We start from the raw sequence: 15,421 nt of genomic DNA, 5'->3' as shown, positions 1-15,421 counted from the left end.
TTTCCCGGAGTCACCATACAGATCGTTACTCTGTTCGCCAGTTTTCCAAAAGAACGTGAACAGCTCGTTACTGTGCTAGTCGCCAGACCTATCAGTAAAAAGTTCAAGAGTAATAGTGCGCCGTACAAAACAAAAGTTGGAAAATACTTACCCCGACAAACCTACAAACCATCTCTGGAATTGTAACAAGACTCTAAGCCACAGGCAAGGCACTAAGAGGCGCCTTTATGACTGCACCTGTACCACATTTGGGGGACAAGTGCCGCGAGCCACAGCCCATCTACAGCCATACTGAACCACCGAGGCACTGTGGGGTGATTCGACTTTTCGTGTTTCAAAATCAAATAGCTCCGTATCCAGTCGGTCGATCAATCTAAAATGTTTAGAGGATGATGTCTAAACTATCAGAAATCACAGAAAAATAAGTAGAGTTTGATGTTGACTGTATAGCCCAGGAAAATTCGTTAAAGTTGACGGTTTTCACAAAAAAATTACAAAAGTCACTGTAGAACAATGGATTTTTTTTATTTAATGACTGTAAACACTATTTTTATGTATTTTTTCACGCTGAATTCAAATCTGTCCCTTAAATTTTGTAGGTTTTTTTTTCGTTTAGAAAATGGAAAAAAAACTCATAAATTTGACAAAATTTGGTCTTTTATGACTCCGTAGGATTTGGTCTCATTCTATACAGCTATAAAACTATAAAAATATTTGTTTGATTATATAAACTATATAGTAAATACATCATATGACCCACATTTACGCACAAACGAGCATGTTTTAGCGCAAAAAAGGAAACAATTTTTTATTTGCAGGGTTGGAAATCGGAAATGAAAATTTTAATTTTTGCCCAAACCGTATATATATATATATATATATATATATATATATATATATATATATATATGGGACTTTTCACGTCAACCGGACCATCAGTGCACCCAAAATTTGGGTTAACCTAACAAGACGTTTGAGGTCTCAAAATGATCGTCTGGTCAAGGGGTTTTGAAAAAGTTCTGGCCTTTTCAAAAATCCAATGTGGCGCATAAAATATGGAGCCTGAAACCCTCGTTTTCATAGCACATTCAACAAAAACAATAGTAAAAATGTTCTAATTTGTGAAATATCCCACCAAAAAGCATGTACAACTCATGATAGGACATATTATTGACAATGCTGACGGAATTCCAAAATCAAAAATGGCGGAATCAAAATGGTGGACATTATACCACCACCAAACCCATTTTACCGCAACAAATGATTTTTGATCAGTTTAAAGTATCGATATGGGGGTTTTCAGGGTCACTGAATTTTATTTTAACCTCGACATTTCAAAATTCGAAATGGTGGATCCAAAATGGCGGACATTATACGACCACCAAACCAATTTTACCGCAACAAATGATTTTAGATCAGTTTAAAGTATCGATATGGGGGTTTTCGGGGTTATTGAATCTTAGCTTGACCTCGAAATTTCAAAATTTAAAATGGTGGATCCAAAATGGCGGACATTATACCGCCACTAAACCAATTTTACCGCAACAAATGATTTTAGATCAATTTAAAGTATCGATATGGAGGTTTGTGAGGTAAATGGTTATAAATGTATTATAGGAATCAGTATTTGTGCATATGAATCTTATATTTTTCCGGTCTATTAGATTTAGAATTATCTGTCTGCGGTTTTTGCACTTACATTTTTCTATTGTTCTGTGTATATGTATATGCCTGCGTGGATGAAAAAAATATATAATTTAGCCAAATGAATCAATCTTTAATGACATTTTGTGCACTCTTATCAATTCTGGCTCCTCGTTCGTAGAGTTTTTACTGGTGATAAATGGCTTTCGCCGATATCATAAATTACTCTGTTCCTAGGTTCATTGGCATTTGAGTAATGCATGACTTTCAACGTTTCATTATTTTCTGGGATAAATCTATGCCCCATTTGTATGTTTGTGACAGGTGGACAGTTTTTAAATCTCTTTGTTAGGAATTGACGAGTTTGTTCGTAATCTTTTTTGGTGTATAAGAAAAATTTTATATTGAATGATCGCCCATTAGCCCATGAATAAAGAACTTTAACATCTAGAATTGCTTTATTTTTTGCAGCTTGTAAGCTCGCTCTTGTAGCTTCTCTCTTTACTATCGCTCCAACTCCATCGCAACCACCTTTTCCGTGTGCTGTTGCAAAACAGTGCCATTCAGCATCAACGCCAAAATCTCTCTTATGACTCATTAAACTACTCATTTGATAACAATTTTTAAAATGCTGTTTAGCACCATCAGTAGCATATATTACCTTTTCTACTGTGGGACAAACCTTGCGAATTTCAGGTATAAGCTTTTGCTGCATTATGTATACTGCAGTGGCATCATGAGTAGTACAGTCGGACATAGATACTGTACTGAAATGCTTTAGCTTGCCTTCAGATTTATAATAAACAACAGCAGGAAAAAGCGTACTTTGATCATTATTAAAATGAAATGCCTGTGCAGCATCTTGGGCTGTAAAAGCATAGTTCTCAGCAAAATCCAATTGAGCAATAACCTCTTCATCTGAAAGATTATTTTTCTTCCCAGAAATAAACTTTGATTGTTCCTTAGCGATGAAGTGATGAGGTATCAACTTTTCTAGGCTAGAACATAAATTTTCAATAAATTCTTGCGATGTTAGGCATTGTTTTATCAAAGTGTATCTATCGGTTGATTGCCACGTGCTGAAGATGACTTGATCAATATTGTGCAAATCCATAATGTTCTCAACGTAATTAGAAAACTTTTGAATGTCCGGACAAAATTTGCATTCATTCAAATAACAACTTGGTTTGGGATCCTCACATAGAACGAAATTCAAACAATCTTTATAATTCTTCAGAATATTGTTTGAGATTTTTTCAATATTTACTGCGTCAATCGTCGCCTTGAAATTTTGGTGTATCGTACATACACATACATTGTGTGTACCAGAGGATCCTGCAAAGACACAACATTTTGATCTCAGTTCCGCAAACTTGGTAAGCCCAATCGGATGTTCAGGAAACTGTTCTTTAAATTGATTATGAAGGTTCTTAATATCAGTAAGTAATAATATTTTCTGCACTTTTATTTTTTCACCATATAAATAAATACTGACGGTATCTTTTTTATTTGGCATAATTCTGCTGTTAAGATCATTTTCGTAAAAATCTTCAACTTTCTGAGTAGTTTCTGCAGGTTATGTTTTTCCACGTTTTGCAACAGGAGAAGCCAAAACTCCATCTGATTCTCTTAACTGTTTTGCTTTACGAGCCATTCTGTGAGACACGCCACATTGGTTCATAAATTTACGTATTGCCCAGTGTTCGGGCAAAATAGTAAGAATACTGACACATAATGGATCGTTCTCCGGCAGGGATTGGAATTTGTTTTTAAGTCCAGTTAAAATATCTGTAAGATCATCTTGCATAGGTGCATCCGTGTTTGAAACCGAAGGTGAGTCAGTCTCTGATTTAAAATCAACACTCATACTGACGTTTGGAGATGACAAATCATGTAGTTTGTAAAAGGATTTTCTACATGTATCACAAATCAGTGAAGATGTTGGATAATCAGGATAGACATCTTCAAATTCTTTGGAGATCTTCCTAAGAGATTTGCTGTGTCCTGTATTAATATAAAATGGATTAACGCATCTATCGATACGATATTTTTTCGCAGGAGAAGACATTGTTGTAGAATATGAGAAAGCACAACCAAAACAAAAAAAATGTTAGAAATAACAAAATTACGGCTAGTACAGTTGAACAAGGAGTTGCCGATAAAGTAAGACTTACTCAACAACTGCCTTAAAAAGGATGTTGAAGAAGAAATCGCCAATGTATCTATTAATGTACCTATTAACTATCCTAAAAAGGACTGTTGGAGAAAAAGTCGCCTATGAATAAAGCCGCTGATGGACTTGCTCACCAACTATCCTGAAAAAGACTGTTGGAGAAAAAGTCGCCGATGAAGAAAGCATTCCTTGAAGAAAATATTCCTTTCTATGGGTTGCTAAACGTGGGAAGGGGTTGAGGGTGTAGGTAAAAAAGAGGGATGAAATAAATCACTTGAAAACAATAAATTCCTTTGCCACAAAACAGTTTTATTTGCTGAAGTCTTTGCACAAGTTGTCATTGGCGAGGTACAGCGCTGGACCCGGCCTCCTTATGTGCCCTCCGTGACGCTACTTCACTTGTGGGTAATGCGCAGCCGCCTAGCGGTGCGCCATGGTACTAGCGCCGCGGTGATAAGCGCTGCAGCGTGCGTGGCGTGTTCGGCGGGTTGCGCGTTAGCAGGGGCTTTACGCGAGAGAGCCTGCGGGTGGGTTATGACAAATATCCGCCAGTTTATATTGGTCATATTGAATTTTGAAATTTCGTGGTTAAAATAAGATTCAGCGGCCCCTTAAACTCCCATACCGATACTTTAAACTGATTTAAAATCGTTCATTGCGGTAAAATAGTTTTGGTGGTTGTATAATGTCCGCCATTTTGGATCGGCCATTTTGGATTTTAAAATTTCGAGGTTAAAATAAGGTGCAGTGGCCCCAAAAACCCACATATCGATACTTTAAAGTGATCTAAAATCATTTGTTGCGGTAAAATTGGTTTGGTGGTGGTATAATGTCCGTCATTTTGGATCCGCCATTTTTGATTTTGGAATTCCGTCAGCATTGTCAATAATATGTCCTATCATGAGTTATACATGCTTTTTGGTGGGATATTTCACAAATTAGAACATTTTTACTATTGTTTTTGTTGCATGTGCTATGAAAACGTGGGTTTCAGGCTCCATATTTTATGCGCCACATTGGATTTTTGAAAAGGCCAGAACTTTTTCAAAAGCCCTTGACCAGACGATCATTTTGAGCCCTTAAACGTCTTGTTAGGTTAACCCAAATTTTGGGTGCACTGATGGTCCGGTTGACGTGAAACGTCCCATATATATATATATATATATATATATATATATATATATATATATATTCTATATGTTGTACCTGACTCCCAAACAAAATTTCAGCGCGATTCCTTAATTTGGCTTCGAGTTTTAGCTGGTCAAAGTTAAGGTTTCAAGCAACTTTTGCATTTTTTGTCTTTTTTAATGATTTGTAGCTCATAAGGGATGCATGTTTAACTAATACGTATCGGTAGACATGAAATTTACTAGGTTAGAAGTGTCAAATTTGAATGTAAAACCACTTATTAGCCATTATATCATGTTTGTTTTCTACATAACTTCTAGTAGAAGGTCAGACCCATTCTGGAACTTTACAGCTACTGTTTTTACTATAAAAAGGTATCTTTTTACTGTATTGAAGTTGTCGGTGTCCGGATCAAACATTCAGATTTTCATATTTTAAGGTTTAAAATGCAAATAAGGTAGCCTTAACACATATATAAGACTTTAAAAGTATTTTTAATAAAAAATTCAGAAAATTATGCAAAAAAAGTATTCAGGTAGTTTTAGTAAAAAATGCATCCCTTATGAGCTACAAATCATTAAAAATATGCAGAAAATGCAAAAATTGCTTGAAATCCCAACTTTGACCAACTATAACTCGAAGCCAAGTGAAAGAATCGCGCTGAATTTTTTTTTGGGAATAAGGTACAACATACACACACATTCATATGTATGCATACACAAACATGAGAATCGCGATGTATACAATCCTACAACCCTGCAAATAAAAACTTGTTTCCTTTTTTGCGCTAAAACATGCTCGTTTGTGCGTAAATGTGGGTCATATGATGTATTTACTATATAGTTTATATAATCAAACAAGTATTTTTATAGTTTTATAGCTGTATAGAATGAGACCAAATCCTACGGAGTCATAAAAGACCAAATTTTGTCGAATTTATGAGTTTTTTCCATTTTCTAAACGAAAAAAACCTACAAAATTTAAGGGACAGATTTGAATTCAGCGTGAAAAAATACATAAAAATAGTGTTTACAGGCATTAAATAAAAAAAATCCATTGTTCTACAGTGACTTTTGTAATTTTTTTGCGAAAACCGTCAACTTTAACGAATTTTCCTGAGCTATACAGTCAACATCAAACTCTACTTATTTTTCTGTGATTTCTGATAGTTTAGACATCATCCTCTAAACATTTTAGATTGATCGACCGACTGGATACGGAGCTATTTGATTTTGAAACACGAAAAGTCGAAATACTCCATAGTGCGACGCAAGGCTGCTAGAAGGACGAGGCCAACAGCTGTATCTTCGGCGAGCCGCATCAAGGAAGAAAAATATACACAGACATACACATACACACAAGGTACTTTTCTCTTCATTTTCTTTTTAATAAAAACTGAACCATGGAAACTAACCCGCGCCTAAAGTGATTTCTTCTCTGGCTCCCTTTACCGGAAGGCAGTGACCGCGCTTGCGGTAGCCAAAATTTCCTCAAGATAATTTTATATAAAAAGGTAGGAACTCAAATATATAAATATTGATGGGTTACGACGTAACAGAGATCTATGCACAGATATTTGCACATTATTTTCGGAAGGGATATAACTGCGGTAATATGCTATGTATCAAATCACAGTTTGGATTCTTGAAGCTTTTGACTTTGACTTTTGGTCAACAGACAAAAGCATAGTACGTTTATTATAAATTTGAAATCCTAATTTTATATACTTGGTCGTTATTTAATTCATTGTTCAATTACTTGATTATTTATAAAACTCATCGCAGTCATTGTCTCTTATAAATCTTGTGATTTCCATGGTGCATTTTTCACATTTAGCTCACGTTTATACATGGGGTTTATCGCTTGAAAAAAAGGGTCACAAATTCAGATGTGCTGTTATAATATTTGTTCATTCATTACGGTGGCGCTACAATAACAAATCATTTTATTGAATTTATCTAACGAATTTTATTTCGTTCTGTATAAATATATAATTTTTCATTATTTATTAACAATCTTAATTACATTCTAGATTTCAACATGCCTTTTTTCACAATCGAATTTACGAATAGTTCTGAAAGCTGTTTCATCAAAGTTGACTCATTGGATGATATTATAACAGGGACCCCGATTAAAAATATTTATATAAATTTATTATATGATTTTATTCTATGATTTCATCACATGATTTTATTATATTATTTTAAAGTCTCAAATCGTCATATAATAAAATTATATAGTAAAATCACATATACACTTTTAGCATATCAAATTCTGGAATAGATTTTCATGCTGTCTGCCCTCAAATTACAAAATTTATATCAATTACAAAAAGTATTAAACAGTTTGATCGCGATGAGCACGAGATAGATATACTTTTTGCAAGAAAAGAGTTTTATTGAAAAGTCTAACCTATAATGATTACTTTGCGATATTTAAGGAGGCTTCGGCGTTCAGTGCCGTACCAGGCGAGGGGCCCCGGGGTGCACGTATTTTACAAATGCTCATTGCTGCTAATTTTTTAAAAAATTGTATGTATTTAAGTCATATCCAAGTAGAGAAGTAACAAAACGCTAAAAAGTTACAAAAAAGTTGCCAAAAAATAGCAAAAGGTACACGTATTAGCGGTAGCTGTGACAACATAACCTCACATTTCATACATTTTCACACTTTTCTTTTGATTTAAGTCGTCAACCTAATGTTTTAATGAAGCTAATTGATTCCTCAGAATTAAAAGTATTAGTCTATATTTGATTTATGGCGAGTTGTCGATTACTTCTGTAGTATTAGTTAATTTTGATTTTGCTTCCATAAGAATACGCGTTAAAGTGGTAATTTTTCAGTAGTGATTATTTCGAAAATAAGGTCGCCAACCATGGTATTTCTTTTTTTCAATCAAAATTAGCATACTTTATTCAGATAATCCTCAAGTTTTAGAGCATTCTGTCGTTTTTCTCATAAACGCCCAAGCCTCCTTAATGTTGGCAATGAAATTGCATTACCGGTGAAAAAAACTCTGAACACATAAATTCTGTTTTTGAAAAAAGGAATAGAATTTATTTATTTATTTATTTATTGAGACTAGAAATTTTACAGAGTATTAGTATAACTAATACCCGAATACCCGCAGAGGTAAACATTGTTACCTGATCGCAGGACTGGAGTGTATACAGATGGTAAAAAAATAAAAAATAAAAATACTTATATACTAAATTCTTACAAACTAAAAAACAATTTGTATCAATATATCTTTTTTAAGGGGACACAACACCTTTAAACCCTGAAAAAAAGAACTCTGAGAAAAATTCATAAATTTTAAGTACATCATTGAACATTTTTTATAGATATATTTAGTATAAATACCTTTAATTTTATCATGCTAAAACCTTCATTATTCCTGCTGGCCCATTGTGGTACTCGGTGCAAGAATTTGTTAACTTTTTCACTGTCCGTAGGATTCCAAGTGAATGAATGGATTTTTTGGGCTTAAACTCAAGGAGGATACTTCGTACTAGAATATGTTTTATACACAAAAAGGTGCCAGAATAAGCAAAAAAAAGAAAAAAATGCAGTTTTTTCATCGCCAAATTATTTCTAAACATTCAAACCAAAATCCCTGCATTCATACTAGAACTACAGGTGTACAAAGTATCCTACTTGAGTTTGAGCCCAAAAGAACCATGCGTTCACTTGGAATCCTACGGACAATGAGCTGAAATCAGTAAAAACAACATTTAGAGAAAATCAACTTTAAAGTTTATGAAAATTGTTGAAAGTATAACTTAAATTAGTACTTACCAAATCCTTTAGGACCAAGTTTTCTATGTTCCACACACATAGACCTTGACTCTCAGCAATTATGAGGTATATTCACTTATACCTCTGGGTTCTGTACGGCTTTTCTTACCTGCAACTAAAAAAGGGCATTTTATGAATTTTTATAAACATGTGATAAAAATGTTATTTTATCCTTGATAATAATAACACTTTATACTTATCTTTTCTTTTGGTCACTGTGTAGAATCTTCAAGTTAAAACTGCAGAAAATTACCAGTCTAACCTTCAAATGGCAAAATGTTTAGTCCAGGAGCTCCAATCTCTGTAGCGGCTTTTTCTTCCATCACTGCAGTTTTCACGGAGTCCTTGGCCACTTTTTTACACACTTCACTGAATTGTTCGCTAATTGCATCACATGCACACTGAGCCATGGGTATTAAGTAGTCCATCAACCTACAAAATAGATGATGACCAGCGTGTCCAAGTCCAAGAACACGAAATGTAACTACTCCCTAGTGGAAAAAAATGTAATAAATTGTAATAAAACGTAAAAAAATGTAAGAAAATGTAAGAAACTGTACCTATTTGTTGGATTTCGGACCTTTTCTCTTATACGTTTTTGTACACTTTCTTACATTTTCAGATTTTGTAGGAGTAGTTTGGCTTTCTTAGCGCACACACTCCTTTATATACATATATACATATATACATATATGTCAGAGGGGTGGTTCAATAAACTTTGCACACACACACACACGATTCACTCTGAATACTCTGGACGTCTTTATTAAATATAAAACCTTTACAACACTCTGAAAGACTCGATGCGGTATATCACGCAAAAGCGGTCCGCTCTCGTCAACTGTCGGGGACAGACTTACTCGCCGCGCTCGGCGTCGCTCGCGCTAGAGAGGGGAACAGTCCCGTCGCTCGCAGCGCCACTTCGTCGTTGCGTGCGATCGACAAAGCTTCTCTTACACTCCCTCCCTTTGTCGATTGTAATTCTACTTGAACAAACGTTATATGCATATAAACTATAAACTAATTTAAAAACTAAGGAACAACATTACATTAGCAAAGAAAAGCATTTAACTATTAAGTACAAAAGTAAATCTAGAATTTAGTTAAATAAGATGTCTATTTTGATTTTTCTTGGTTGATTGATTCGATCTTCTTTTCCATGCATAGAGTCCGCTCATTAGTATTCTGTAAACATAAAATCATATAACTATTAGTTTCATGTAGAAATTTGCGTGAACCTCTGAATGATTTCAACTCATGACTTTCAGTCTCATATTACTGATTAGATCTCTTAGACAAGTAAACTCTTTCTCGGCTAAGGGATTTGTCATAATATCGGCTAGATTCTCTTTGGTGGGTATCCACAGGACTTTAACCTTTTTCTCATCAACGCACTGTTTTATAAAGTCACCATGAGATTCTGCCATGGGTTTTCTAGTTCCCGTTTCTTCTCTGAATGTTAGCTCCCTTTGAATATTTTCTAAACTTTGGTCAAACGTTTTAAGTTTGTGACTCCCGTCCATTTCAGTGCAGTCTCTCGCAGACCTATTATCGCACCATATGGTTACAGGAAACATGGTTCGCCCTAGTATATACCTGATTGATTTGTCCAGCGATATCAACTCTTGACACATCGCGCATGGCCAAATACTCTGCCTGACAAGTAGATAGTGTTGTACAGGATTGCTAGTGGCTTCTCCAGGCGATGGTGTCACCAAATAGTCTTATGACGTATCCACCAGTGGATGTTAAGTTTTCGCAATCTCTGAAACTCGAGTCAGTCAATGCTTCTAGCTGCTCTGAATTAGATGTGAATTTTATACCCAGATCAGTTGATCTTCTTAGATATCTAAATATCCTTTTCACATCATTCCAATCGTCCTCAGTGGGTTCTAACTGTTTTCTTGCTAGATAATTGACTGCATACGCTATATCTGGACGTGTAGCATTTGCTAGGTACATCAGGCTTCCAATAGCTTCTCTATACGGTACTCTTTTAATTTCATCAATTGACTCTGAATGTTCTGTATGAAGTTTGACCTTATTGTTTCTATTTTTCACTTGTCGAGTTACCATAGGGGTACTCTGAGGCTTGCACTCTTTCATGTTAAATTTTTCTAGAATTTTCTCTGTATAAGCAGCCTGGTGTATTACAATGTTTCTCTCTTTCCAAGAAAGTTTCTTGGTTCTCCTAGATCTTTCATTTGAAAGACACTACTCAAATTACTTTTAATTTGCTTGAGCTTCTCTGTATCATTACTAGCAATTAACATGTCATCTACATATAGTATGACCATTGCCAGTTTACCTTTTTGTCTCCAAGTGAATAAGCACGGATCGTGTAGATCATTCTCAAGACCTAGTTTACGTGCTTCATCTGAAAATTTCTTATTCCATTTCTTTGGACTAACTTTTAACCCATACAACGATTTCTTTAATTTGCAAACTTTAGTTAGTCTCATATCCTCTGAATTATTCACTCCACCTGGTATTTCCATAAACACTTCTTCTTCCAATTCACCATTCAAGAATGCCGTCTTTACATCCATTTGACATATTTCTAAGTCATGTTTATTACTTATGGAAATGGTTGCTCTTATAAGCGACAGTCTTGAAACTGGTGCATATGTCTCTTTAAGATCATAAATATTTTTGTCTTTAAAACCTTTTGTTACTAGTCGGGCTTTATATTTAATTGTGCCATCACTCTCTACTTTCTTTTTGAATACCCATTTTGAATCAACTATATTGGGCCTTTTACCGTTTAGTTGTACCTTGGGTCTGTCTACTAATTCCCATACTTCAATCTCTTTCATGGATTCTAACTCTTCCTTCATAGCATGTATCCACAGATCTTTATCCTTTGAATTCACTACCTCTTTATACGAAATAGGATCTTCTTGAATTGATGCTAGGAGTATATGTCCAAGCTCATCTTCACTTACCTCTTCAATCTCTGAAGTTTTTGTATAGCGAGCAAAACTGATATCATTAATTTTCTTAGATTTGCTTCTTGTAATTGGACCAGTATTTTGATCAATTAGATCATCTGATTTCTTTTTATTTAACTCTGAATCTTGTTTATGCTCATTCACATTTGTTTTCTTTGGTCTCCCTCTTTTTCTTTGTACAGTTTCTTTCAACTCTGAATTTTCTGATACAAGTTTTTGATTGTTTTCAGTCGCATCTTGCGATTCTTTTGTTGACTGAATCTCTGAAAATTCAATCTGCATATCGGATGTATTTTCATGCTCTTGTCTCATTGCCTCTGTACTTTCAGTTTGACTCTTTTTATAAGTATCTTTATACACTAGTTTCTCAAGGAATCTCACATGTCTCGACTCTAAGAACTTTCTTGAGCTAGGATGCCATAAAATATATCCAGTATCTGTATCTCCTAATCTGTTCTAGATGGCACCATGCTTTTGGTGAGAACTTTAATTTTGGAACCTCATAGTTAATTGATTTGTGCGGAGTGATATTATAAGAATGAACAGCTTCCTCTGCTGCTAATTCCCACATGCTTGGTGGTAAACCAGAGTCACACATGAGTGCTCTGATTGTTCTCTGAATTGTTTTATTGAACCTCTCGGCTACTCCGTTGAGTTTTGGAGTATAGGGTGGACCCCAGTCTGGTTCAATATTCTCTCTTTTCATGATCTCAGCAAATCTACCGCCGGTGTACTCAGCACCTCTATCTGACCTAACATAACATACTTTTGCATTTGTACCTAAAAGGTTTTGAGCAGTTGTCAGATAATTCTCAAACGCTGGCCTGCTTCATCTTTTGACTTTAGACAATATATTCTGACATACCGAAAATAATCGTCTACAAGCGTCATAATGTACTTCTTTCCTCCTGGCCATGATGTAGGTTTGATCGGACCCATTAAATCTGAATGTATGATCTGTAATGGCCTTTTTGCTCTGCTTCTGTTTTGCTTGAATGGAAGTTTTTCCATTTTTGACAATATACATACTTCACAATCTCTTATGGACTCATCGAATTTTACATGCTTTAAACTCTTTTCTTTCTTTTGTAACATTTTTAAATAGTTCAAAGATGCATGACCTAGTCTGATATGCCATAGCATTGCTTCATTTTGTTTAACTTCAGAATTTAATATATCGGGTGGATTTTCCACGAGTAACCCTTCCAATTTCTCAATAGTACTTAAGTCATCCACTTTAATTGTTCTATGGGACATCAAGCCAGCATCACACTCTGTAGTTGTTGTTTCCTCTGAAGTTACATTTTCTGCATTCGATTCAATGAGTTCTTCAGACTTCTCCCTCCCAATCACAGACTCTTTTTTTTGATGCCTCTGTATTATACTCTGAATTGTCTCCCTCCGAGACTGACGGTAGTTTAACCTTAGAATCTGTCTGTGATTGCTTTGAAGACTCATTGTCTATCCCTAGACACGCAGCTATAGTTATCAGACTCATTTATCATAGTATCATTCTTGTTCGTTACTTTTTTAACTTCAAACCTAACTACCCAGTTGGGTTTTCCATAAATACCTTCAAATATAGTTTTATCGTTCTCTTTATTGTATACTCTGAATATCTTGTCGTCTAGATTTATACTAAACCCTGCGTCTACTAATCTTCGGAATGATAATAGATTCTCTGAAATTTCTTTTGCCGCTATTACGTTCGTTAATTTAATAGGATTCTCATTGGAAATGTTATTTTTAAGCAAAAGATTACCTTTACCATCAATCACGATATCAGCAAAATCATTTTTATTGGCACTCTTAATAACTCCCTTTTCAGAAATTTTAAAATCACTCAAAATAAAGCTTTTATTTACAATATGTTCGGTCGCTCCCGAATCTGCTATGAACTCTATGTGCGCTTCATTATTGGAATTATTATTAATATATTCAGTCTTACCTTGATTTTGCTCGTTTTCGTCATACTCATCCCAGTAATCACCATCATCTTCATACTCAGCTCGTCTGGCGGTTGCTCGGCCTCTGAAACCTCGACGATTGCCTCTGCCTCCCTCCCTCTTAAGTATTGAAAGTTTTTATTAAATTTCCTCTATGAATTCAAACTTTTGAAACTCCCTCTTGATCACAGCACTCTGAATTCTCGGTCAAACTCAGATGACTAATACGCTATATTATATACTTACATTTATCGATTTGACTCGGATTGATCTCATCCAATTCGGCCCTCAACCTCATGTACTCTGCATACTCTTGACTCAGGTTGTCAGTCATCTGTTCCAGGATTGTGAAACATTATCAATTAGTATGAGTTTAACTCAATTTTTATTTTATTTTCTACTCTGAATTTTGTATTCAACTTTTGATTTCAATTTGATTTTCAAATTTTATTTTACTCGGAATTCTCTCTTTTAGTAACTCGACCAGGTACCTCTGAATTTTACTAAAAGATTAATGTTTCGTGCCTCTGAACCAACACAACGCATTGCAACTATATTAATCCGAGGCAAGAAATCAGGTTCTCTAATCGTGCAGATCACACATGTACACCACTCGCCGAAGTTTGACCCCGAGTGTTACCACGGAAGCCAGTCGGTTTTGGGTTGCGCATGCACACGCATGAGTCACGACTTCAATACTGCCAATCTCCCTAGTCAATGAGTAAACTACTTACCGAACACAAGTTTTCATTTAAACATTGACCCCAGAATTTTATGAATTTGCTCAAAAAATTTAATCAATTTTAATCTCTGCAGTAAATGAAAACATCCCAAGAGCCAGCAATCTATGTCTAACCGCAAGGCAAGTCAGAGAGAGACACCAAACTTTGAGAAAAATTTCCAATTCACTTTTAGCAGCAGATATACTAAGTTGACTCAGAGCATTTTTTATATTAAATTTTAACCGAATACTCCTCTCATTTCAATACCTCTGAATTTAAATTAACTCACGCTTCAATTTTTTTTTTTTTTTTTTAAACACTTTATTTTATTTAAAACAATGTAATATACTCTGAATTTTATTTTAAATAAACTCAAACCACTGAAAAAAATTTCCAGTATATACTCTAATGCTTAACCTCATAAGCTTGATCGTCACGAAATGAGAGAGTTTTATCAACCACAAATAAACACACTCTTAACTCTTTTACTCTGAATTTGAATTAAATTTATTAGCGCGGCAGTAAATGTGAACTCCTTTTTACATCTATGTAAGAGAGAACAACACAGCATGCAAGGGACCAAGGACGTTCCACAGACTACGTACCGGCCAGGGAGATATCCGGAGAAATCGTCAAAACTCCCTCCGTTTTGTGCGACTGCAAGCCATCCGCTTGATCGACGAACGACAATCGTTGTGCTGCGCTACGTATCAACTCAAGGAGCCGATACGTGCGCGAAAGAGACCGCGAAGAATCCCAAACGCAAGGCGCACGAGCTCGTCACAAAGCCGCCCGTCACGCACACGCACACGCAAAAACATATAGAGCCAAACAGCGTCGCACTTATGCTAACTCTTAATTTCGCGACTTTATGCCCTCGGGGTCGACCCAACCCACGTTTCGCGAAAATTCCGTTGCTAGAAAAAATCTACACGCGAGCAGGTCCCGAGCCTGCATGTAAACAGAAGCGCTCGACTGTCGACTCAACGTCAAACACGCGCGCGACGCATGCGCCGGCGTGCTTTGCTCGGCCGCTCCCTGCACACGATCGCGCCC

General features: G+C 35.5%; 3 protein-coding genes across 15 annotated transcripts in view; 1 reads left to right on the top strand and 2 right to left on the bottom strand.

The window, feature by feature from the left end:
• The window catches only part of LOC116415941 (trafficking protein particle complex subunit 11-like), a 48,736-nt gene extending 39,241 nt beyond the window's left edge, over window positions 1-9,495 (top strand). Inside the window, exon 2 of the transcript XR_004226472.1 lies at window positions 8,970-9,495. The gene's annotated coding sequence lies outside the window, so the exon portion shown is untranslated. The remainder of the gene's footprint in view (window positions 1-8,969) is intronic.
• LOC100116230 (dimethyladenosine transferase 1, mitochondrial) overlaps window positions 1-15,421 on the bottom strand; it is a 141,509-nt gene that overhangs the window by 75,325 nt on the left and 50,763 nt on the right. For 3 of the 13 annotated variants that reach the window (XM_031921622.2, XM_032601438.1, XM_032601437.1), the window contains exons 2-3: window positions 13,890-13,977; window positions 13,646-13,763 (exon numbers count right to left, since the gene is read on the bottom strand). The exons of 6 other annotated variants lie outside the window; for them this stretch is intronic. The gene's annotated coding sequence lies outside the window, so the exon portion shown is untranslated. Of the gene's footprint in view, window positions 1-13,645; window positions 13,796-13,889; window positions 13,978-15,421 lie in introns of all 13 variants that reach the window. 4 more of the 13 variants (XM_031921625.2, XM_032601443.1, XM_032601442.1 and 1 more) reach the window with 2 other exon arrangements.
• LOC116415945 (secreted RxLR effector protein 161-like) lies at window positions 10,433-10,852 on the bottom strand. The gene has a single exon (XM_031921637.1). The coding sequence runs from the start codon at window positions 10,850-10,852 to the stop codon at window positions 10,433-10,435; it is 420 nt and encodes a 139-aa protein (XP_031777497.1).

Source organism: Nasonia vitripennis (assembly GCF_009193385.2).
Source record: "Nasonia vitripennis strain AsymCx chromosome 1 unlocalized genomic scaffold, Nvit_psr_1.1 chr1_random0014, whole genome shotgun sequence".
Lineage (NCBI taxonomy): Eukaryota > Metazoa > Arthropoda > Insecta > Hymenoptera > Pteromalidae > Nasonia > Nasonia vitripennis.
Note: the sequence above shows the minus strand (reverse complement) of the source record. Positions and strands in the feature narration are given on the sequence as shown.

What these genes read in the sequence shown, in the direction of transcription:
- LOC116415945 (XM_031921637.1), bottom strand. Translation starts at nt 10,852, where the DNA reads ATGAAAGAGTGCAAGCCTCAGAGTACCCCTATGGTAACTCGACAAGTG.